The sequence below is a fragment of the Corvus cornix genome, chromosome Z, assembly GCF_000738735.6.
Source record: "Corvus cornix cornix isolate S_Up_H32 chromosome Z, ASM73873v5, whole genome shotgun sequence".
NCBI classification, from domain to species: Eukaryota; Metazoa; Chordata; class Aves; order Passeriformes; family Corvidae; genus Corvus; species Corvus cornix.
Genome location: NC_046357.1, coordinates 48,765,589 through 48,791,608, shown reverse-complemented (window position 1 = coordinate 48,791,608; position 26,020 = coordinate 48,765,589). Strand labels below are relative to the sequence as shown.

At 37.2% G+C, this 26,020-nt stretch overlaps 1 protein-coding gene across 1 annotated transcript in view; it reads left to right on the top strand.

Moving 5' to 3' along the window:
- The window catches only part of HSD17B4 (hydroxysteroid 17-beta dehydrogenase 4), a 64,218-nt gene that overhangs the window by 13,753 nt on the left and 24,445 nt on the right, over nt 1-26,020 (top strand). The window contains exons 10-17 of the mRNA XM_039566969.1: nt 503-527; nt 2,151-2,279; nt 8,870-8,970; nt 9,644-9,877; nt 10,333-10,384; nt 11,698-11,769; nt 13,284-13,387; nt 16,133-16,198. Of these exons, the coding sequence (XP_039422903.1) occupies nt 503-527; nt 2,151-2,279; nt 8,870-8,970; nt 9,644-9,877; nt 10,333-10,384; nt 11,698-11,769; nt 13,284-13,387; nt 16,133-16,198 (783 nt within the window). The remainder of the gene's footprint in view (nt 1-502; nt 528-2,150; nt 2,280-8,869; nt 8,971-9,643; nt 9,878-10,332; nt 10,385-11,697; nt 11,770-13,283; nt 13,388-16,132; nt 16,199-26,020) is intronic.

The window sequence follows — 26,020 nt, the reverse complement described above, 5'->3', positions numbered from 1 at the left end:
AACTTCTTGCCGAAACTAAATCACCATGTGTGAACTACATACTCAGCATAGACAGAAGAAATATTGATCTGTTGTGCAGTATTTGACAAGTGCTTCAGGCAGTAGCAGCCTTGTCAAATTCTGGTCTGTGCTCAAAATGCTACCAATTTGATTGTTAAAATTCTTATTGTACTCTTTTAAGGTTGAAAAGATACCAAATTCAAAAGACATTTTTGTTTTCTAAATTATTCAAATGTAGAAAGTAGCTTGCAGGAAGAATTAATTACTTAATTATGATATTCATTATAGATATTGGCATCAAACTGCTAACTCATATTGGATAGAAACTGTTTTGTCTGCATCATATTCAGGTGCTTAACTAAACTGTTAAATACAACCAGCAGTAGTTCAGAAATTTTTGATATATTGAGTTTGTTGTGGAGTATAGTTTTGTTTCCCAACGTTACCAAAGCTTTGCTTTGTGAGATGTCATAAGCTGATAATATTCTTTTTTTCTTGGCAGGTGGGAGCTGGATGGATTGGAAAACGTAAGTTCTTTATATTTCAGGATTGATCTTGTGTTTTGAATTGACATTGAGACTGTGCAAACTTTCTTTAGTGTTAACCTGTATACTCAAGACATTTTTTACTCGGCAGAGAAGATGAATAAAAGCCTGGGGTTCTGAAGAAACTGCTTATATTCAGTAAAAGTCACAAATTTAACTTCATGTGGGGAAAAACTGGTAACTTAGGTTTGTGCATTGTTGTGCTTTTGAACTAACAGTAACTGAAAATCTGCCTAAGTAACTTTAACTCTTGGATCCCAGGCATAATTTGAAGTAGAATTTGTGGTGCTAAGTATACATTGCTGCCTTTTCTTGATAACTTTAATATGATATAAAAGTACTACATGCTGATAAACAGGCATGTTTTTTAATTTTTCATTTCATCCTTTTTCATTGCTTTCCACCTTTACTTATGCTTCTATTAAAATGCTAGTGTATAAGCATGTAGAAGCAATTAGTCTTCTTAAATAACCATTAGCTATGCTACCTATGTATTTTCCTTAGTGACTACCTCCAGTAACCGGCTTAAATATGAATGTAAGGAAAGCTTGCAGACAATACTGAGGACTTACGAGAAGAAAAAATATTCAGTGTGTGAGATGTCTTGACTTTTTTCCTAAATCCATTGAACCTAGTGCAAGCATTATTTTCATGAACCGTTCAACTTTTCAGCCTACATGAGTATCACCAGTAGGTTGGAAGTAGGGCTGTTAATTCAGGAAGTCATTTTGTTTTCTTTTAATTTTTTTTTTCCCCACTTGATAACCATTTTGTACCTTTCTAACTAACTGCAAGTGTTCTGTGTAACTGGAACAGTGTTTCCAAGAAGTGTGGTGAACAGATTTAAAGAAGCGGAGCAGCAGCACAAAATGTCTCGGTGCACTTCACAAGGAGTTAGCTTTTAATACAGCTGAAAATCTGCAGTTTGATCAAGGAAACCCACAATTTTTCATCATTATAATGGCTATTGTTGAAGTTAATGAAATGAAACCAGGTTGTTAATTAGGTACCAGTTTGGCCTTATTCATTGCTGTTTGCTAATTAAGGGCAAACCCTGGTTAAGTATTAGAATTACAATCCAGGAAGTCTGTATCCTTGTGGAACTAATTTCACATTGGCCTTACCAGTTTCTCTCAGGTTACAGTATTGAAATACAACTTCTGAGACCATTTAGAGGTGCTGGCTACTGGTATTAATGTTATTTTATAGCAAACAAGTGATGTTCACTTCTCCCCAGTAGTTTTCCATGCTTTCTGAAGGTTCCTAAGCATTAATAGTCAAAGTCCTGTCAGAAGAGATAGTCTGTAGATACATACTAGCTACAACTTTTCAGTACACAGTATCCCTAAAACTAGTATTTCTGGAGAATAGTAAGTCTGTTTAACTACAGTGAAATTTAAAACCAGTGCTATTTCCTTTCTAAATGTTAGTTGAAGCAGTGAGCCCTTTAGTCCAGCCAGAAGTTGTATTTGTGAGTTACTTTGGAGTACTTAAAATGTTTCCCTTATTGCACCATCTTGAAGGTAGTTGCCTGGATGCAAGTTACCTAAAAACCAAAAAACTTTTGTTTGTTACTTGAACTCTCTGGCTGATGTTTCCCATTAGTGCGCTGGGAGCGATCCTTGGGTGCCATTGTCAGAGGAAAGAATCAGCCAATGACGCCTGAAGCAGTGAGAGATAAGTGGGAGAAGGTGTGTGACTTTGATAACGCCAGCAAACCCAGAACCATCCAAGGTAAGGGAGACTTCTGAGAGTTGGGGCTGTTCAGCCTGGGGAAGTGAATGTTCTAGGGAGACCATATTGTAGCCTTTCAGTACTTTACGGAGGCCTGTGAGAAGAATGGGAAAGGTGGAACAGATGTACCCTGCTGCATAGGACAAGGGGTAATGGTTTTAAACTAAAAGAGGATCAATTTAGATTAGCTATAAGAGGGAAGATTTTTACAGTGAGAGTGCTGAAATACTGACATAAGTTGCCCAGAGAGGTGTTGGATGCTCCATGCCTGGAAATATTCAAGGTCTGGTCAGACAGGGCTCTCAGCAAACTGATTTATTTGAAGATGTCCCTACTCAGGGGAGTTGTGGGAGGTGTTGAACTAGCTGCCATCTAAAGGTCCCTTCCAACCCAAACTATGCTTTGATTCTTGGTGGATAGCTTGAGTAAGCAAAGCTTAGAAGAGAATGCTTTCTTTCAAGTGTTTGCTGAAACTTCAAAATCTACAGAACTAGTGAATTCTTTTGTAAATGTGTTACATTAATAATTTACTGCTTCATTATGGTCAGATCTTTCTAAAGAAACTTTTGTATTCTTGCCTGTAGAATTAAGATATGATTTATCTTACGAGTTTCTAGAGAAGTTACATCACTGAGTCAGACTAATGACAGTGTTTTATTTGATTGTACCTGCATGCAGACAGAATAGAGTAATAGAATGTGTTTTCCTTTCAACCCTGGAATCTTGGTTTTTGGTGAACATTTCACTGGTTAAGTCTTGGAATATATCACTGCAAAGAAGTTCTTACTGTGCCTTATGTTCTTGGGGCACATCACTCCCTTGGCTGGTGACCAAAATGATTTTCTCTTTCAATGCTTTGTTTACCTTTCTTGTTCCTTGCCAGCATTTAAGAATGTAGGGCAGGAGGGAAAAAGGCATCCTTATGTACAATGCCAGTTGAATTTCCAAGATATTTAAACGCACAGTAGATGTTTAAGCTGTTGGTTCAGAAATCTATTAGGACATTTTGTTAAAAACCTTAGGGGATATGTTTTTAGATGCCTGTACCAAAACCGTAATAGGAGACACTTTGTCCTTTCTGTCACATCTTGGCACACTGGGGAATGTAACCATCCAAAGAGTAGTTCTAGGTCACCTTACTGATCTTTGGTTTACAGATACCCTGTTTCCAAATGCTTGCAAGTTCATATGTGTTTTCTGTTCTGCTATGGAATGGTATTTATAACAACATAATTCCAGCTTTATCACTTCTGATCTGTTCTACAACCTGTCATATGTACTATGTTATTTTTAGGGGTTGCTAGCAAAAAAATGTTGTAGATGGGGATTTCTTTTCAAAGTTGCTTCAGCATTAGATACGGTATTTCACAACTGCCAGTTGATGCTATGAGGAGAAAAAAGCTGAAGAAGATTTTGAACTTCTGAAGTAAAAGTGCTCGCAATACAACATGGCAGGTTTTTACAGTCAGGTAATCGTAAATGTTACATTGGCATGAATCTTCCATGCCTTAGCTTCTGTTTTGTTATGAACTTAGCCGAGATAGAGGTTTTTCCTTCCAGTACCATCATGCCACAGATACTGAATAAAAACTTGTGCATTAATTGTTGTATTGTGTATTTGTGAGAATCAGCATAAGGGTTGAGGACAATTCTTAAGTTAGCTGAATAGAATTTTTAGTTCTATTAGAATTTTTTTCTACTGTCAAATTCTCCACTTTATTGCTTGGAGGTATTTGACTGTGAAATAAATGAAACTAATTAGAATACTTGCATTCAAAATTGAAAGGTACAATAGCTAACATCTGCAAGTTAAAACTTCCTGCAGATTTCCTTAATTTGAGTAATTTGATGTTGTGAAGAGCATTTGTGTACTAAGCATTACATGCAGTAGAAAAAAAATCCAAAAAAGCAATTAGATAAAGTATTTGATTATAATGTAGTAGAAAACCCTGTAATTGGAGATGCTAATCTTTAGTAATACTGATAAGAGAGGCTTGACTTTATAACTTTGTATTCTGTACGTAATCAGAAAGACCAAATTAAGTGTGATGCAGAAACTTCTGGATGTGTGGTGCAGGTTGCAGTAGGCCACAGTTGCACCATGCACTGTGTGTTGGTGTCTTTTCTCCTTGCCTCCACAGTGTACTACTTGCTCTTGTGTCTTTGTCTGATTCTTCCTCTCATGAAAAGGGAATAAGATTGTGTTGTGGTAGAGGCAGAGGACAGCCATTCCTGTCTTGCAGACTGCGTACCGTACACAGGATTCTGTAGTATCTATGGCACAAGTTAGTGTGTTGTTCTCTTACTTAGGGAAGCAAAATTTGTATAGTGTCTGTGACCCACATGAGGCACTCGTCTCAAGTTTCTCTTCAGTTGTGAAGATGTGAGTCAGTTTCAGCTAAATCTAGTATTCTATAGGTCTGTAATTGGCTCTTAGAAATTTATGTGCATTTTTAATTCTCTTAGAAGCTATTTACAGAAAACAACTCATTGTCTGACTTGTGGCACATCTTAAAAGCTTACGTCAGACATAGAGTAAATAAATGTATAATATATCAAAGGTGTGTGTGTATATGTATGCACACTTTGTGTGTGTATATGAAGACAGAATTTGCATAAGAGGAGAAGTGTTCCAGCTTCAATGTCAGCTTTCCTTATATATATTTACAGAAGGTTTAAACACTTGTGCTGTTTCCTCCATTGTTAAGGGATATGGTTCATATGCAATGTCCCCGTATTGGAAAATGAATCTTTTGGAAACAGACGGCCTTTGTTGTGACTATTTTCAACCTTTGTTCTCCAGCTTAATCTTTTCTTTCTGTCTGCTAATGATTTGCTGTATAATAACAGGCCATTCTGAGGTGGTGAACGTTTAAGGTTTTAGAGTTCACTGATAGTATAGCCATTTAAAAAATACCCCTATACCAATAATAAAATAATTGCGTTAATTAAAATGTTTCCTATTGGGTTTGTTTCTGCCCAAATTATAGCCGTTGGTATAATTGTATATTTATTTGGTCTTAAAAAGAACCTTACTCAGTATGTGGAGTCATGTATTAAAAAATTACAAAGTGTCATAGTTAAGTCTACTGCTGAAGCATTAATTTCAGACATCCTTGTGTGTTTACTGAAAACTCATGTACCACTCTGTGCTTTCCTCCTCAGCCTTGCACTACTCAAAATTAATGCGAAGACATCCTTATCAATGTCCAAACATCACTTATCGGTGACTTTTAATGTTTCATCTTTCTTTTTGGGTAGTCTGATATTGCATTAGTAGCTCATAACAATGTATTTGATCATAACCTTAAGTCCAACTTCTTATGCCAAGCAGCAGAAGTGCAGGGGAGACTGAAACAAATTAATGTGTTGGGACATTACACTTGCATGCTGCTGCCATAGTCCCTGGAAGATGTAAAGAATATGTTAGCACCGGGGTTCTTACCTGCCAAAGTTATGTAACTTAGTAATTCAGGGTGGGGGAAAAGAGAAATTAACATTTTTTCCCCATCTCTTTATTAAAAAAATAAAAGCTGAACTCCCCATCCCCCATCACAGTTTTGCTACCTGTATTTGATGATGTCTAATAGCTTGTTCAAGCATTTTCAGGTAACCCAAAGGAGTAGGATCTTAAAAGTAGCTTTGATGTCAAAATATGAAAACCACCTTGAAGAATAAAGAAACATAAGGAATAGCGTACATTTTTTGCTGATACCTCTCCAAAAGTTTGGGCCTGGAACCACAGACATATCTCACACAGTTGATGTCTGTTACAGATATAAAGAATAAACCCAGGAGTACTTAAAAGAATATTCCATATTTGAAAATCAATAAATGCGTTACTGAATGATTCTGGTATGATCCAGTTCACGTGCTTTTGCTGATTACAAATACAACAGTAGGCCAAGGTCTTAAAAAAAACCAAAACAATTTTATGAGGCCTTCAACAACATACATTTCAAAAGTTAGAAAAGTTGGGAATTACCAACTTATCAGCCTTACCTCTGTGTGTGGGAGGATCATGGAGAACAGGGAGCTGATTTGAGACAGCCAGTAGAGATTCACCAAGGGCAAATCCTGTCTGACCAACCCAATGGCCTTCTGTGATGGAATGACTCCATCAGTGAGTAAGGGAAGGGCTATGAATGTCATTTGTCTGAACTGGTGTAAGGCCTTTGACACAGCCCCCTTAACATGTCTAAATTACAGAGATGCGGATCTGGTGGAGAAGGTGTTTGTTGGATGGTCAATGTCTCAATGTCCACAGGGAGATCAGTAATGAATAGTGTCCCTTAGGAGCCTGTATTGTGAACAGTACCATGTAAGAGCTTCATCAGTGACATAGGTGAAGGGGATTGAGTGCACCCTCTTCAAATTTGATGAGGGTGCGCTGGGCTGAGTGGTGCGGTGACACACCTGAGGGATGGGATGTCATCCAGAGGGACCTGGACAAGCTTGAGGAGTGAGCCCATGGGAACCTCATGAGCTTCAACAATGCCAAGTACAAGGCGTTGCACCTAGGTTAGGGCAAGCCCCAGTATGAAGGATGAAGGCATCAGGAACATCCCTATGGAGAAAGACTTGGAGATCCTGGTGGATGAAAAGTTGGACAAAAGCTGGCAATGTGCACCTGCAGCCCAGGTCATTTGTATCCTGGGGAAGGATACACAGGAAGGACATAGGCCAGCTGGAGCAAGGCTAGAGGAGGGCCACAAAAATGATCAAAGTCATGGGATTCCTCTCCTAAAAGGAAAGGTGGAGAGAGTTCGGTTTGCTCAGTCTAGAGAAGAGAAGGCTTCAGTGACACCTTTTTGTAGTCTTTCAGTAGTTAACTTTTTGGCAGGGCCTGTTGCAATAGGATGAGATTTAATGGCTTTAAACCAAGAGAGGGTTGTTTTAGATTAACTATAAGGAAGAAGCTTTTTGCAATGAGGATGCTTAAACACTGGAAGAGTTTTCCTAGACAGGTAGTAGATGCCCCATCCTGTATACGTTCAAGGTCAGGTATGATGGGGCTCTGATCTAGTTGAAGATATATCTGATCATTACAAGGGAGGTGGACTAGCTGACCTTTAAGGGTCCATTCCAACCCACACTATTCTGTGATCTTAGTATTCAGCCAGACACTAGCCAGCTAACCAATTTTATAGTCCAGTCGTGTCATACATTCTGGAAGAAATGACTCCTTGAAGAGGAGATTGTAGTATTCTGCACCATTATTAATGTACGGGTTGCCTTTGTACTGTTGGTCTTAATTATGACATTTTGTCAAAAATGCATGCTTTTAATCTTTGGGTCTCACCATGAAAAGTGATCTTTATATTCCTGCATGTAAATGGTTTGTGATCATGCTAAGCTGAGGAAACATTCAGGTTTGCTTGGAGGTCAAACCTATATTTTCCTGTGAAGATTTTAAAGCAATGTGAAACCTTCCTTTGATTCATGCAGAAAAAGTAGGAACAGTCTGTTACTTCTGCCAGTAGCTTTGTACTGCTTTTCTTTTATTCATTTAATGAATGAACAAAGGGATAAGGAGATTACGTTTTAAAAGGTTCTTATAAATTACAAGTCTCGTTTTGCACATTTTCACATTATGCAAATGTCATAACCTCATGCCATATTGTGACAGAGCTTGTATCCAAAGAGGAAACTTGTCTTTGACAGAAGAGGTGACAACATATGTTTGTTTCCTAGCCGTTCCTTTTCTTCTTAAGATTCAGGCCACAAATAAAATGTTATGATGATTCTGTCAGTGAGATTGGTAAGCAAGAGATAGTTTAGGAAAACAGGATTCTGCAAGAGGGCATGCAGTTACCTTGTAGGGTGTTTAGAGTAGTGCTGTGTGATAGAGCAACACGGTGTTAGTCCAAGCAGCAATGCAAGTCAGTATGGGCACAGGGGTTTTGAAGTGGAGGGCAGTAACTCTGGGTTAAGGTAGTTAAATAATGATTTTGCACTCTTCTGATTTAAACACATTTTTATTTTTCTGTGCAAGATTCTCACCACCTTTAGTTTGATTCTTTCTTATGTTTAATACTGATTTTTGCCATACTAAGCTTCAAGGAACAAGCCGTTCTTGATGGCCTGTGTTTTCCATAGCTGAATTCAGCCATGCATCATCTCATTTATAATTTTGTCATTATTCAGTCTCAGACTTACTTGCTTTTCTATCTATCTGTCTGATCCAGGAAAGAGGGTAACAGTCAGGAGACTTAGACCTGTGACTGGTATTGCAAATAATTTTCATTATAAGAAAATCAGTAGTAATTTTCAGATATTCGTTTCTCAGACAGTTGAAACGTATAGTGCTCATTATCTTCTCCTTAACACATTGATGTAGGTGTCATGGTTGAGTGGTGGGTGCAGAACTGATGGAACCTGTGTGGAAATCACTTATCCTCTACTTTGTGTGGATGCTTGTAAAATGCAGCACTGTGCTCAATTTGCAGATGTATATTTACTGTGTTTAAAACTGAACTGAGAAATACCAGTCTATGTCTCATTTGCTTGTGTGTATGTTGTGTGTCTGTAACTGGAGTGTGTCATGCATGATTATCTAAAAGTGAGTTTTTTTCAATTCCTTTGTCTAGAGTCTATAAGTGTATTGAGTGATGCTCTAAGTCAGATAGAGTCTCAAGGGAATGTGTCTATGAATGCAACAAGATCAGTGGTCTCTGCATCTGTTGACACGGTAAGTACATCTGTATACCAGATGCACTCAAAGCTGGGTGGAAACCTTGAGCAGAGAGACTTGTGTTGCTGGCCAGCTTGTACTCTGGATTGCTGTCTGCAAAAAGAAAGGTGTGGTTTAAACTGAAGCGAGGAGGCAGAATAAAAAAACATCTCCAGACTCCAGTCTCTGTTTTTCCTATTGATGACTGGAAAATGTACGGCTGAATAGACTGGATAATGCAGAATCTAACTGCATGTAAGTTCTGTTAAGCCTCTTTAATTAAGGTATTGTTCAGAAAAGCAGGAGGGCTTGGGTGTTGCTGGGCAGTGTCGTTTTGCTTTGGCTCCTTCTCTATAGATAATTTTTCCTCGTTTCAGTCTTACTATGGTGTTAAGTATTTCATTTGTGGTTTGTTTTAGAAAAAATCTTAGGCACTGCTGGGAGTGCAGCTGTATGAAGTTACACCATTTATTCTTGAAGTAGATTGCTTGAAGCAAAGTATAATGCCTTGCGTATGGGTTGCTTGTATTGCAATGAATACATTAATATTTTATGGTATACTCTATGCCTACATGTGACTGTAAAGAAAATGCTCAAATGTCAAGTTTGTGTGATAGAGAATTATAGAAAGAATGCAAGTTCAATATTAACTATTTTTAATTTTTATTTTATACTGACTTCTAATTTCCAGACAGGCATTGTTGGCCGTGAATTGGCTACCAACGTGTATACATATACTCACTTGGAGCCTATTCTGTATGCACTTGGTGTGGGAATGTCAACTAAGGATCCAGACCACCTAAAATTTCTCTTTGAAGGAAATGAAGAGTTCTGCTGTTTACCCAGCTTTGGAGTCATTCCTGCTCAAACTTCAATGTTTGATGGTGTTCCTTCTCTTCCAGGGCTAAATATTGATCTTGCAAAGGTATGGAAGAGTTAAGTAGCTAATTTTGGTTGTGTGTCATGTAACTGAAAGGTGTCTTCAATTAGTATTTTTGTAATATTGTTAAGTTCCTTTTGTTCTAGAAAAGAAAAGTCCAGTGTTTTGAATTCTTACATCCAAAGAATTAATTTACTTCTCTTGTATAATGTGTCTTCCTATGATGAGATGTATCATGAATTTGATACTCAATTTTAATTTGTGTTCACTACATTTTTTTTTAAACCACAAAAGCTTAAAGCTTTATTTGAAAATATTCTGAATTTCAAATATTCTATATTTGAAAATATACTGGGGATGAAGTTAGAAAAGCAGAAGAATAAAACTTGGTTGTTTTTTAAATTTGTTTGCTCTGAACATTTTCTAAAATAGCTGTGTATTGACTTGGGGGAGAAAGCAATCTATTTATTGTTGTTACAGCACTGTCTTTCTTTATATAGATGCTGCATGGTGAGCAGTATCTGGAGCTTTATAAACCATTACCAACCTCAGGTCAGTCTTTCTGTGTTGCTGATTTGTTTTTTCACTATGACAACAGTTCCTGTAGCCATATTGTAAATAGAAATAGGGAAGCTTTGTTTCAAACTGTATTACTGCATATAATTTTTACAAGGAGTGTGGGAGAAGAGAGGCAACCTGTTATATTCCTGAAGGAGTTCTGAAACTATGTTTTTGAGATCAAGTGTTGCTTTCCTACAGTATACTTAGTAAAGTATGCTTAATCTTTGATACAGTAGGCAAATATACTACATGTCTATGTATTATTCATCTGATACTAATTACCAGAACTGATAAATATTTCAGTAAGGTGGTATCATAAAACTTCTGGGGTGTTTATCTAATTCTTCAATGTTGATTGTGTCAGTGTGCCTGTAAGAGGATAAGATTTAAATTATGTATGTAAAGAACAAATGGACATCTTAATGAGGTGGCAAAAAACAATTACTTTTGTTCCTGTCAAAATTCTCAAGGTATTAGTTACTGCAGTAGCAAATTCTTTTCAGAGATGGCTGAGTTTTCCCAGATTACAGCCCCTGAGAGTTGCTTGTTAGACTCATTCAGGATATGCATGTGTCTGGATTTCTTCATTAGTAGTTTTTAAAAATTTTTTGAGAGTGTAGCAGAAAAATAAAATTGCAAGCTATAAATAAATGGCAGAATTTCTTGTTGAAACAAAAAAGAGGTATCTGAAAGTTACACTTACTTCAGAGAAGTCTGATAATTAGTAATGGATTGCCAGGATTTCATAAAGGTTTTTATTTTTACATTCTGTAGGCTGATTTATAAATACATGGTGTCTCTAAAGCAATAACTTCTAGTGACAAACTTCAGAGACCCCTGTGCCCAGGCTCTGAGCTGAGCTTCTCTTCTGTAAGACTGTGGTTGTCTCAGCCCTCTTGAAACCTGTGGACAATTTTTAAATGATTGGAGCTGTCTTTGAAGTTAGCAATGTATTTGAGTCTGAAAAGGGAAGTGTTTAGCTCCAAATACATGAACTATAGCAAAATTCTATTGAAAAAAAACCCCTAAAACTTAAAAAAAATACCTGAAGCAAAACAATACTCAGATCTTCAAACCAAGATTTGCAAAGATTCCCAGACACTGTTGTTACAGTCATGATGATTATGTTTACTATGACTATTACAATGATTATGATGATGTTGATAATAATAATGAAAAAAATAATAACAGCAATAATGATAGTAGTAAGAAAGATAGTTAGTAACGAAGCGTAAAGAGTGATCTGTGGGCTTCATTCCTGAAGCAAAACCTTACAGTGTGTCCATGTTCTTTTTTTCTTACAGGACAATTAACTTCAGTTTCAACTGTTGCTGATATTCTTGACAAAGGATCAGGCGCAGTCTTGCTGATAGATGGTAAAACAGTTTATGGCTTTTGAAGGGGGTGCAGTAAAATTTATTGGGCTTCATTTTTTAACTAGCTGTGCCAATAACTGCCCGCCCTTCCACGGGGGCTAAATAAGACTTTTAGCTTATTAAATCTTAGTGAGATGTGGCTCTGTAATTGTTCTTGGGCAGTTAAAATACTGAAATAAGAACACTTTCTTCCTGTGTAGGTAAATAATGCACCATGCAAAATGATCAAAGTGTAATTGTTCTTGGGTAGCGAGCATACTGAAGTAAGAACACTTTCTTCCTGTGTAGGTAGAATAACGCAGTATGCAAACTGATCAAAGTTCTTAATAATGCTAATGCTTCTTCCTGCCTGAAGGCAGCCAGTTTATATTCCGCCACCCCACAGTAAGGGGTGTGTGTCTGCATGTTTGCATGTGTTTTGTGGGCAGTTTTGCAAAGGTTAATAATATCTTTATGTTGTGTAGATTCATCTGCAAAGTATCGATCTTCAAGACCATGTCCTGCATTCCTTTTTTATGTCTACATTATTCTATTCTAAACAAAACCCATATCTTTCCTCTTATATCCAAGTTAGAGGATCAGAATGTCTCCAGAAGTTGATAACTTGCAGTTTTCAGAATCTTACTGTCATTAGATGTGATTATGCCAAGGTCCTTTGGGAAAACCAGACAGCAAGAGTAGGCTAACAGGCAGTGAATCTTTAAACACTGTTGACTTTTTATTCCTTCAGTGGTCAAATAAAATGGTAAAAGGTTTTTACTGACCTTTCCTCATAGCTGTGTTGTGGTTTCATACGGGGCTAATATGAAGCCTGTCTATTCCTGCAAAATGCAAAAGTTCTTTTTGTGAGCAGAGTCTCAGTGGTTTTTAAATTTCTTCTGGAACTGGAAATAAACATTATTAACACAAAATGCTGTGAATTCCAGTCTAAAGTGTAAGGGAGTGAAATAGATATGACCTGGAAATAGGAAGCTGAATTTTAATTCAGTGTAAGAAGTATGACTTGTTCAAAAGAAGGAACAGGAACAGGACCTTAAACTCTGGAAACTCTTCTCATACGAGATACTAATACCACTTTTTGTATGAGTTCATAATCTACTTTACACACTGGGTATTCTCAGTAGCTTTTAATGCATCATATTTTATAGTACAGTTCTGTATTTAAATAAATTGTTAATGCAGTCTTGAGATGCTAAAATAAATCTAATTTCAGCACTGTGTTGTCAGATATTTTTAGCACCTTGAATGTTGTCACCATTTTGATAGTTTATTTCTTAATTTTAATGCTTTTATGTAGATAAAGTTCATGATATTATTTGGAACAGATCATTAGTCTTCCCTGCTCAGGAAGTGACTTGCAACAATGCAGTGTGAGTGTGACCATTGCCCTCTCAGTTGTTAAAATGAGTTTTGTCATGTGTCCAGCTGAACTTGTCTCTTGTAACAACATAAGCTAGCTGTATGAAAAAGGAGATTGAACACAATATATGACCTTCCTCTTTTTTGTCTTTCAGTGAATACCTATTGTGGAAAGGAGCTGGTGTGTTATAATCAGTTCTCTTTGTTTTTTGTTGGAGCTGGAGGATTTGGTGGAAAACGAACATCAGAAAAGGCCAAGGTAAATCCACACATGTCCATATTTAAAAAAAACCACCAAACACATAAAGATTTCTGTCAGCAGTGCAAGAAAAATACTTGCTATATGAACTAGGAAGTATAAACCAGCATTTAAGCAGTGTGGCTGTGCAAACTCAGATGGAATTTAAATACTTTTGTTCTCTGCAGAGCCTGAGTGAAAATGTACTGTTCAAGGCTTGGGAAACGAGTGGTTTCATTTTGAGAGTTAGGGAGAAAAGTGAATTGCTAAACATTAAACAGATGAGAAACTCCTACATCAAAATACTTGAAATGGTAGAATATCCTAATGGCAAGCAGTGTTAGGGTTGAGCTTGCAGTTTCTAGAAAAGATCTCTAGGTGTAGCTCTTTCTAAATCAATGTGTTTGCATGAAAGACGTTTGGAAAGCATGAAGAGGGAAAGAGAAATAGCATTATAGTTTGGAGCTGAACTTTTTTTTTTTCAGAGAGTTAGCAAGTAGCAAACAATGTCACATGAACACAGTGTCTCTGTCGAAATGCTTGAAGTAGCTATTAGGGTACTTGACATTGTCCCCTTCAATACTGTGTTTGAGGGCAGTGTCAGCAGGGACTGCATGTTGTTATTGTGAACTAGAGCCCTGAGGCACTACAGTAATAATCAGTTGAATAGAGGGTATGTTAAACTCAGCGTTTTTGAACATTTTTAATGAAATACCAAGGTTTCATACATCTGAAATACTGTAGGTGATGTTCTTTGGGATTTTTGCATGTAAACTTACAAGTTTTTTTATTTAAATCGATATCAATTTTATCAAAGTTTTACCATATATAACTGTACAAATCAGGTCCTGAAATGCCTGCTGCTTCAAAGAGCCTCTGTTTGGTATAAAAAATTTCACAGGAAATTATTGCAGACAGTATATAGAGGTCTTTGAAGGAACCCTTAATTCTTCTGTAATCAGATTTTATAAACAGTGCATGTAACAAAAGCCCTTTGAGAGTTAGGGAGAAAAATGAATTGATAAACGTTAAACAGATGAGATATTCCTACATGGAGATATTTGAAATGGTTCAAGGCTAACCTGTAATGGTGACATCAGTGAGTCCAGTGTAGTGCTTTTGCACTTTTTAGTTAAACTTTTCACTTTAGGCAACTGCAATTTCTTCACTCTATTTAGTGAAGTATGAGAATGTTACATACATTATTTTACATTTAAAAATATGAAGAATACTGTTTCAGGCAGCTCCTTCCTGTGATAGAAAAAATCCTCCAGGTATAGTCTCATTAGGACAACACAATGATACAGCAATTTCAACAGAGGCATCTGCATGCAAGAGACCAGTTTCAAATGCTGAATTTTCCTGCTTTTTCCTTGCAAACCTTCCCATTAAAAAGAGTTTCATGCCCCTCTGCAAGAAGAAATGCCAAGCTGATGAGACATATGTTATAGTGTGTCTTTTTGGCACTTTACACTTCTATTGTATTTGAAAATTGTATTGCAAGTCAACAGGAGCAAATTTCCAAGGTGAGGTCTATGATGAGCAACATGGTGTTTAAGTCATATGTCTCTTCTTGAGTTGAGGGTTTCTTGACCTGCAGGTATAGGGCTTTCATTGATTATTCATACATTGTCTAGTTTTAATGGCTCATTAGGTCAAGTTGAGTTTCTTTAAACCAGCTGGAACTAGATTGGCAAGCCATGCTTGTTTTGAAAGCATGTTTAGGTAATGTTCTTGTTATCAAGTGGCTTGTGTAGGTCCACTGTGATTCTCTGAAGTGACAAGAGGAGTGCTGTTATCCAGTCTTCCACCCTGGAAGTGGTCTTGCTCTGCTGTTAATATACATGGAAGAGCCTTTTTTTTTTTTTTTTTATTAGACATGAAACTACACAGCACTTGGTTTCTTTTGATTTCTCATTTCTTTGGTAAAGACCTTACGCAAATTCAGATAAGTAAAATTACTACAGGTGAGAATCAGTTTGCTTCCTTTAATTTTGGAGCTTATGCCTGTTTCTTTCTGGACTTTTTTGTTTGTTTTGAAAACTCAAGTAGAGGAGGAAAAAAGATTTCAGCTACGTTAATAGCTTGAGTTGGTTATTATGGTTTCCTTTATGTTTGTCATGATCTAGGATGTTCTCTGTCAGTCTGTTGGTAAAATTTATATCTTCAAAACTGAACTATGAAGCTGTAGATTGCACAAGGAACAGCTTTTTTGCGGTAATGTGGGGTTTAATATGCAGTATGTAATTGCAAAAAAAGTAGTAAAAGAAAAGTGCGTAAAACAAAAAGAAGCTGGAACCTCTTAAAGGGGAAAAGTAATGCAACATAGTCCGTGGGTGAGCTAGTAAATAATTTTGTTCTTAACCGTGCCTTTAAAAGTAGTATTTTAAAAGCTTCATTTTTCTTTCTGTGTTCGAAAGCATTTTAATTTTCTGTGAGACAACTGTTTTTTCTAAGTGAATAATTCTTGCTTGAGTTGTTTTGGATAATTTGGAAGAAATGTTTTCAAACTTATCAGGTGTATCATGTAACTGTAGGCAGGATCTGATGCCTCAGGATCACTATCTTTGTAAGGCTAACCTTGATAAGAGACCTTTTCTGGATGAAATACCTTCTATTTTCCCATAAGTGTAGAAAGGATAGGAGGAGCTTTAACAAATTGCTAAATATTGTTTCTTTTTATACATAACTGGTATAATCTGGCATTAGGTATGGATAAAAGATTTATGCTGTGAAATATTAATAATACTGTTACTTTTGCTTTAGTTAACTGCAAATCCACCCAAGAGACCTCCTGATGCTGTAATTTCTGATGTCACAACAGCTGATCAGGTAAAGCTTTGTATGCTTTAGGTACGGAAATCTTTGTTTTGGTTGGAGAAAGGAGTGTTAAATGATGTTAATTAATAGTTCAGGTTTTCTGGTATACCTGAGGTATTTATATTCTTTTTTAGTTATGTTTTTGTGTGTATAGATGTGTGTGTATGTATTTATAAAGCTAAAATTTTTTCTAGCTTATGACTGTGTTCAGTGTACTGTGTAAAACACTCTTTTCTTAAGACTGACAAAATTTTATAATAGTTTATCACAAATTTTGCATAGAAGGAGAAGATCAGTGTTTGTATTCTGTTTTATTTTTGAAAAAAAAGGTTCAGGCTTCCTGAAATTTGTGCAAAAAAGAAAACAAACCCAAAAAACTTATTTTGACTCACAGTGTTGAAAAAGTTAAATTTGTGTAGTAGGAGGAGTCAAGGGAAACTTGGAATACTGACAGACACCTGTCCAGGTGTATTTCTATTTGTCCACATTCCCACTGGTTTACAGGCATCTGCTTTCTGCCAGGCAGAAACCTGTGCAAAGAAATATGACCTCTCTCAGGGTAAACATGCAGGTGTCAGACAAACAAGAAAGGAAAGTGTGGAGCTACCAACATTGGGACACTGAGTGGTGTTTTCAAAAGCAACTTAGTCATACCAGGTGGCTCTTCCTGATTATATATGGAGTAATTAAGTCTCATCCAGCTTATTCCTGTGCTTGGAGTCCAAGTTAGCCCTACTTCAGCTGGGAAAGAGAGCCAAGATTAGCATTTCTGATTCTGTCACTGATGTGTTAGCTGCATCCTAAAATTCACAGCATTGGTCTAGGAGGTACAGGTGTCTAATTCTCAATAGGCTTCATTGAAAATTGCCAGGGTGAGCAAGGAGCAGGAATGGTGAGGGAGTTCTTTTTTCCTGGGAGGTGGCTAAATGTAGTGGAAGGTTGCTCTACAGCAGCTGACCCTTTTTTAGATGAGCTACAGCATCTCTAAAGGTCCAGTATTTAGAAGTTTTTATTTTGAATGTTAGAAAGATTCTTCACTGCATGATTATATTGGAATTGATTTCAGGTCCATGAATTTTTACAAGATATTTGTGATTGCCTTGTTCATATGGTAATTTTAGTTTCTGAGCCTTAAACCCTTATGTCCAGAATTGTTGTTGTGCGTAAAATGCTGAAAGTTCATGAGATAAAATATAGTAATGACACTGTAACACGGAACTTGGGAAACTTTGCTACTGCAAAATTGATTCTTGGAAATAAAAGTAGCAGAGAGTAGCCACTTCATTTGTTTTTTTTTTTTTTTAAGATCTTCTCTGACAGGTAGATATATAAAGAGATTTATTCTCCAGTTAGAGGAGATAGAGCCAGTGGACTTTGATAATCACAAGAAAGCTTATGTACCAAATTATTCAGTAGCATCTGTGTTTCAGTGATGATGACAGGACAGGTATACAGGAGGGGGGAATGTGTAGCACTCGGGAACTTTATGGGCAGATACAGACTTTCATGTGAATGACAGCTTGGGAAAATGCTTTACACTTACCAAGACTTTACATTTGTGTGTCCCTGGAATGACACATAACTGCCCAAAATCTTCTTTAAAAAAATGGAAGCTGGCACACAAATTACTTCAAAGTTTCTGAATGTCTTAGTGTTTACATGAAAAGTGTGTTGGCAGAAATGACTGTTGGCATTCAACTGTTGATACGGAGTATAAGAGACTGGAAGAAGTTTGCAAAATAGCATTTGACTTAACTTAAACGGTACAAATGTCCAGTGATAATAGTGACATTCAGTTTTTTTCTCATACCATGAATATGTGGCTAAACTGCTCTTCATAATTAGCATTTTCCCCCTTAACTTTTCATATCATGATCATGTAGTAAACCATCTGATAAATAGACTTCCATGCATATTTTAGAAATATTTACACACCTGTTTTTCACTGGAGATAATGACTCATTACTTTGAAAGTTTATTCATTCCTAACTACTGCAGTGCTTTTTTTCCAAGAGGAAGGTCAGACCAGATGAAGCGCTGCTTAGTGAAGAGGATACTGGGAACGGAGTGCTAAATAACTGGTTTTGCCCATCACTGTGTGTTCAGTGGAAGAGAGGGTACAGCCACCTACAGTTCCTAGAAAAATCTTTGTGCTATGTGACCATTGAGAGAACAAAGTAATCCTTTTGGTTAGTGGCATCATAGCAGGAGGTATGATATATGTTTATCCCTCTTAGATCTGCACCCATTTCTGGGAAGTTCTTTAAACTCCAGCCAGTGCTTAGGAATGAGTTGCAGTACTATGATGTAAGCTGCTTAAAGGTGAAAGTGATTAAGAAAAATTTAGAAGTATCTGATCTTCTAAAAGCCTTTAAGGCTTAAAATTGCATCTTGCTGAAGAAGGACATAAAATATTTCTTCTGTATTCATGAGTTTTTCTGCAAAGAACTAGATGACAATTTTTCCATCTTGCCCTGTAGAGATGTGCATGTGTGGTGACATTTTTGTGTCTTGTTCTCTTTCTATAACCTGAGCTTTGCTTTACTAGACACACTGCCATAAATCTTTTGAATAAAATAGACCTTCTGACAGAAGATCAAGACGTCTAGAGGGTGTTTGACTATTAGCCATTAGCAAGGAATGAATCATTCAATTTCAACCCTATAGGGAATGTTTAATGTAGATACAGGGCTTTCGTCCTGACGGTTTTCAAACTGGGGGCTTAAATTAATCAATCAAACTGATTTTGCTGAATGGTTACTAAAGCAATGAAAAATAACTGGCAGGGAATGACCTGTGTCTCTGGAGAATTTTGTCTACATATAGCTTTCAATCTCTTCCTAAATGTAGTGATTTCTTGGGAACTCATTTTCTGATGACACATAAGGTAAGCTGCAGTGGTTAGTAAAATGGATAATACCTTAAGTAATGCAAGTCACTTTTGAGGAAGAAAACAAATAAGGTCTCTTGAATTTGTTGTGGACTTTTCTGTGGTTTGTTAGAGGGTTTTTGTGTTTGTTTGCTCATGGAAAAACTCACAGCGTTCTGATATTCTACATGTTTCCTTCCAAAAAATTGTTCTCTTTTTTCAAATGTCAGAAATAATATTCAGAATGTAGTGACAACGAATAAACAGCATAACAGTAGCGCATAGAACGAAATTTTTCGCCAAGTCATTTCAGTTTTACTGTTCTCTGTTTTCTCTCACCTTTTTCTGAAAGCTACTTATTTTGTTTGCTATATGGCAAAACTAAAGCTGTAGTATGTGGAATTTGCAGGACTTCCAAGTTTTTGTTAATGTCAGCTCATCTCAATAGAACATCTAGTAATTTTACAAAATATTTGCTGGTAGAAAAATTCTCTTTGCTTGCAACCGTATCATATATTTCACTGAAGCATTCTCCCGCATTGAATTCTGACTCTGTGTGCTTGTTACTTATATCGATACAGAGGAATAGACATGACAAAAAAGTAAAGAGGACCATTTAAGCAGGCTTTGAAAAACATGGTGTCTCAGCCTGTAATGCTTTTGAACCAGCTGTGTACATGCAACTGTGACCCCTTTAAGACTCTGCAATGCAGCGTCATGTGAGCTATCATGTGGGGATTTCTGCCACAGCAACTTTTCTATGCGATTTGGGTATCTCAAGCACACAGTACTTCTGTTCTGAGTCTTCCAGCATCAGGCAGTTTGGCCATTCTTTCTTTCAAGAATTTTTAAATTCTTCTTTAGAGCTGATGAAACTGAGCCTAATACTAGTCTGTTGAAGGACCTTATTTATATCCAATCATTTTTAATTTGGAAAACCATGTGTAGCGGGTTGGGTTTGTAACCGGGTGGAAACACCAATTTCGTGTAGTGGTTTGGTCCAAAATACTCATTACTGTTTGTCTTCTGTGAGATAAGATTTAGGAGAAACACAAAGCAGGCACCAAACTTGAAAGAATATAAAGAAGTTTGTTAACAGACCTAAAAGAAGAAAAAAAATTATACCACCTTCAGAACTCTCCTCCTCCCCCCGCCTTTCTCCCTTCTCCCACTGACAATGTAAAAAGACAACCCTTAAGATGTTCAGTCTGTTTACCACTTCCATAATAACCGTTCAGTCCATTTAGAAAGAGAAGTCTCTTCTTGCTCGTGCTATGAACATGTTACCACAACGAGACAGCCGCCCACTTCCAAATAACTCTGTTCAGTCCATTTAGGAAGAGGAGTCTCTCTGCTTGCATGTGAGTCCCTTCCCCCGACTTGCAGCTTTTCCCACAACTGCTTTCGAGGGTTCACTCTTGAAGGTTTTTGGGGTACAACTTTAAGGTTGAGCCGTTCAGAAACAAAAGTTCTCTTCACCCATCTCTGGGAGCATTTCATCTCTAAGAACAGAGGCCCTTCTCCTTCCCTGGGAGCAAAGGGTCCTCCTCATCTTTAGGACTATCTCTGGGAGCATCTTTAGGAACTGAGGTTTTCTCCTTTCCCATTTGGAGCAAAAGGTCTGGTCCATCTCTCCCTGTCCAAACTTCTCATGAAATTACAGCTGCGTCAGCATCTGCCTATCTCAGTGCAGGTGCTTTTGCTTACGAGTTGAACACTCCACCCCCCATATCTTCATGAAATTACAACAGGATACTCTGATATATCATAGCTTCACAACAGAATTTCAGCTTTAAGCATCTCCTCTCTCTTCCCTCAGGTTTTCAGCTCTGAAAGGGTTAATCTCACCTCAGCCTTGCAGTGGAGGGGGGGGGGAAGCCAAGCTGCTCCGGCTGCACAGAGCAGGGCTGGGGGGGGGGGGGGGTAGGTGGGGGGGGGGTTCCATGGCTGGAACAGGTCCATCGGCTCCAGGATGGCCGTGGCCCGGCCCGGCCTGGCCCAAGCAGGGCCTGGGCTGGGCCCACTGGCCCCCACAGCCACCTGTGCCAGCGCTGGAAACAAGAGAGAGCTGTGGGGGGCGGTTTGTTTATTCTTAAGTGTGGATCACAGAGGTGGTCACAACTTTAAGTGGCTTAAAGAATTGTCCATATTCCAACTGGCCAGCTGATAGTTTCTGTCAGGTCATAGAGGAAGCTGTAAGAAGAACATCACTTCCGAGACTTAGCTTGCTAACCTATGACGCCATGACAGTGTTTTAAGCGTTACAGATATCTAAAAAGATAAAAATTCCAAGTAAAGGTTGCAGTTTTTGTAGTCTCAATCTGCTTTGTGTGCAATGTTTAATACAGTTTTTAAAGCAGTGCAATACAGTTTTCAGTGATGCAGGCATGGAATGGTGTGCTTGTTTCCCTCTTCTTCAGGAACTCGTTCCACATGCAAGGAGAGAGCTGTAGGCATGAGCTGAGACAGTGTAGGAACAGTTTTCCTCTGTTATTTGTTGCAAGAAGTTATGTTCTGAGAAGGAGTTATGAGAGGAAAATGATCTCATGGTTAGAGACTGGTTGAAAATGCAGTTGTTTGACAATGGATTTTCTGTACTTTGGTTGTGGGCAGCTGTCACCCAGATATCCCAAAACACTCAGACATGGGTGCTCCTGAATCAGTGACTGGTAGGACAGGATTAGATGATAAAATGTGGAAGATGAAATTTGTGAGTAGGACTAGCGGGAGGATGTCTGAGCGTCGCAGGCTGAAATGAAATCCACAGGGGCTATGTTCTGAGTTTGTACACTGTACATCAAAAGTGTGAGGTGCTTTAGAAAACAAGGCATTCAAATGTTGTGTTGGAGAGCTGGAATTTGTTTTTGCTGCTTACAATTACAGCTTTTTTTCCTTGTAGTTTCTAATCTATAAAGCGGGGATGTTTATAAATGTTTGAGGCATTGTAATTGTACAAAGAATGTTTAAAGGAATGGTATATAGCATCGGATGGTGATTTTTCTGGATGTGATACAGTGAGCAGCATAGAAAAGAGACACACATATATATATATATATATATATATACACATTATCTATATTATTGAATATGATTCTTTATTTATTCAGAGATTTTGAGAAAGATTCAGTAAATAATACCTAGACTAATAAAAAAAACCTATGTAAAGCCTTCTGTTCCAGGTATAAATCTAGCACTGATTGACAGGATGTGAAAAATTGCTGGTTTTTAGTGGTTTGGGGTTTTTTTTCAAACATACAGTTATCTTTCATTTTCTCTGAAAGAGGAGAAAATAAATGGCCCCTGTCCTGTTTGAAGTAGTGTTATCAGGATCCTGTGAATAAGACTACAAGAGTCACCTTCCCCTTCTGAGTCATTCTCAGTCCTGCAGTCCTGCTCATACTGCAGCTACCTGAGTTTAGGTTTTCACTGTGTCAAACTCAGTTAAAATTACAGTTCTTAATGTAACTGGAAAGAACTGTGAAGACAATTATGCAGAAATCTAGCTTGTTGTAAAAGGGTGGACTTTACAATAAAAACTTATTAAAAAGAATTCTTGGAATGAAAGAGAGGCGTGGGAAGCATTTAATGAATGCTTAAGGCATTATTAAGCTAAAATCTTCTGTGAAATGTTTTCTGTCTGTTTCCAGCAGGTCCATTATTATGAGGCTTTGCTTTATGTCTGAGGATAGTGTGATAAGACCCTTACAAGCTTCTGTGTGGTTGGAATGTGAATCCTTACCTGTGGAAAGCCATCTTTTGTTCTACAGTCTTCATATGTGTTTTAATCCTAAGCGTATGTAAATATATGTGGTTTTAGAGAACATAGGGAATGATGAGGGAAGAAGCAGGAAGACCCAACAGATTGACACCCGGTTCAAAGCCAGCTATTAGTGGCAGAATTTTGGCTTTTTTGATCATGGGTCAGTTTGCACAACAGCAGGCTTGCTGTCAACACATGGGGTACACCTGTCTCAAAGGGGTAAAAGTGCTTTTGCACAGGAGTTAACAGAGCTCATTAAACGAGTTTTAAACTAGATTTGAAGGGGGAACAGGGTAAAACTAGTGTGACTAGAGATAAGCACGAAGGCAACATGTCAGTATTTGAGGGAAGGTGTGCTGGTGAGGTCCTTTAGTCTGCTGTCTCAGTGGAGATGGAATCTGTGTGTCAGCAGAGACAGAAGAGTTACTGATATGTTAGAAAACATGGAAACACTTGAGAGCATAATGTAGAAATTAGGTTTTCTCCCCCACAAAAAGGTGGTGGGATTAGTAGCCCAGCTGAAGTGCATCTACACCAATGCACGGGACATGGGCAACAAACGGTAGAAACTGGAAGACGTTGTGCAACAGGGAGTGGTATGACATAGTTGCCATCAAAATATGGTTGTAGAACAAATTCTGATTTCTATCCTGTTCTGTCCAGACTGTAGTACAGCATTGCCTGAAGGTGTGTAAATTTAAGTGAACTTCAGGCAATAGCACAAAAGAGCCTCCTCCTGAGACATTCAGGTGATTTTTTATCTATTTGTAGCATAAATAATTTGTTTTGTGATAGAGCAAATGATGTTATGCAGGTTCACAAATATGGAAAGAATGACAGAAAGAAAAGTACTAAATAACAAAGGATGATACAAGCTAAACAAAGGGATGTGAAACCTTTGCTAGGATTTGATAACCTTTTCCTCGTTTGTTTAGAAGTTCCAGTGTACAAAGATGGTACTTTCAGAACCATTGTGTAGTCAGTAATGGTAATTACTTTGAAAGTTTGTTACATGTTATAATACTAATGTCAAGGTTTATATAACCCCCAGTCCTCTGTGTTTATTCCTGTTGGGAAGATCAGGATATAATTTTTTTAATCATGGAAATTTTGACAAATAGTTGAGGGCTTGGACTATGGTAGAATTTTGTGTGCTAAGGTGATAAAAGAAGAGAAGGTACTAGTCTGGTAGTCAATTTGTTTAAACAAGATGGTCTTCCTTACCAACTTTATTACCTCCCCGTATCGATACATATCTTAGTAAAGGCTATAAAAATTGTTATTCCATTTGAAGTTCCCCAAAATGAAGTGATTTGTCCTTTTAATTAAGAGAGGCATTGCTAAGGGAAAGGCTTTTTGTATATTTGCTCTGCTACTGAAAAATTACTAATGTTTTGTGAAGTCTCTGTCAGAATATGTAAGTTGATACTAAATTTGAGAAATGCTTGATACGGACAAACAGAAAGTACATAAACAGTGTGGGGTGGGGAGGTTTTATGTGCAGTGAATTACTTAAGTACTGTGCTAAATTTGAGCCCTTGAAGCATCAACACTTCCAGTTTAACTGGAAATTTTCACTGTTCTTAATGTGAATGAGAGCTCACTGGCACATGCAGAGGCAATTGCTGCTGTTTTTTCTTCACGAGTTGGCTTGACTACTTTTTAAGCTGTATAGTATAAATAAAGTATAAATACATATGTGTCCATGTCCATACATGTATTCATATATACACACATATACTTGGTAAGATAAGCTCTTGGGTAGAGCTATTTTTCTACCCAGTTAGAAGGGAAAATACATGGATAGTTGGCTTCCTTTTTCATTAGCTTTACCACTGACCTTTATTACAATCTGCAGGAAGACTAAAAAACTGGCACAGACAGGTTTGATATCACCTTTTCTTTTGTAGTCTGGCAGAACTCCTAAATTGTTAGGAAATGAGACTTGACAGTTTGTGCTATTAACTGGAGAACAATTTAACCGTATTATGACTGACTTCAATCTAATGCTCCACATAAATGAACTCTTGTAATCCTCCAAGGATGCATCTTTGGTTGGTTGGTTGGGTTTTTCCTTCCCACCCCAGCCCCCTTCCCCCGAATGCTATCACTTGTGAAATGTCCTTATTGGAGGAAAATAGAAAGTAGAGCTAATAAGGCTTTAAAACAGTTAGTTATGTTTTCATGTTGACTGTAGTTTATATAATGAAGATTTGCCAAAGATCATGGTAAAAGAAATTTCTTGGCAGACCTGATTTGGCTGCACTGGATCTGAAAAAATCTACTGTAACTGTTTTATTCAGTACTGCCTGTGTGTTTTTTGATTGTGACCAGTGCCACTGTAGTTATTGAAAATATAGACAGACAAGTATCATTTCCCAGATTCATATTTAACTTCTAGTTAAATACATTGACCACATTTAATTCTCTGAACACAGTTGTTTTCTGTTACATTTGTTTTGTTAGCAAAGCTTGTGAACAAATTTGTTAGCAAATACTTGTTAACAAATATTTTTTACTACAGTAATTTTGAAAAGCATTTGGTAAAGGTATTGTCTCCCAAGTAGTGTTTATTATAACTCTAAATAAATGGCTAGTTCTTATTACAGCTTTAGTAAGCAACAGCTGCATAGCTAGATTTAAGTTGGGTTTTGGGCTTAACACAGAAATTTGTCTTCTTTTTATGATACATAAATTGAATTTTCCAGTACTGCAACTAAATGTTATTTAGCTAGAACTAAAATTTATTACAACAGCTCTTTTGTGAAAATAGCTTCCTGACAGTTTTTGTAAAAACCCAAATTAATTGAAGAATGAAAGAAAGACCCTAGGATTTTAATTTAGCTAGGAAATTCTTTAATAATTTAATATCTGCCATTTTTTTCTAATTCTTGAGTGGCAATTTGCTGTTAGATTTTAGACTCTTTTGAAAGAAAAATTTAGTAATGAAGGGGGATAACCTACTTCATAGAATTCTGTTGAAGAATTCTCTTTAGATTGTCAGTTTTAAATTTACTTGTTTGCAAAGAAGCTATGGGTCCCTTACTAAAAATCTCTTTCATAGGGATCTAACTTTGATATATTCAGCAAATTACTTGCCCTCTCTTTGGTCCTTTTTAGAATGTCAAACGACCCAACTGAACTTCAGTCTTACACTAACATGAAATTTCCAGTCTTCACTATTTTCTTAATAAATTACAGGATT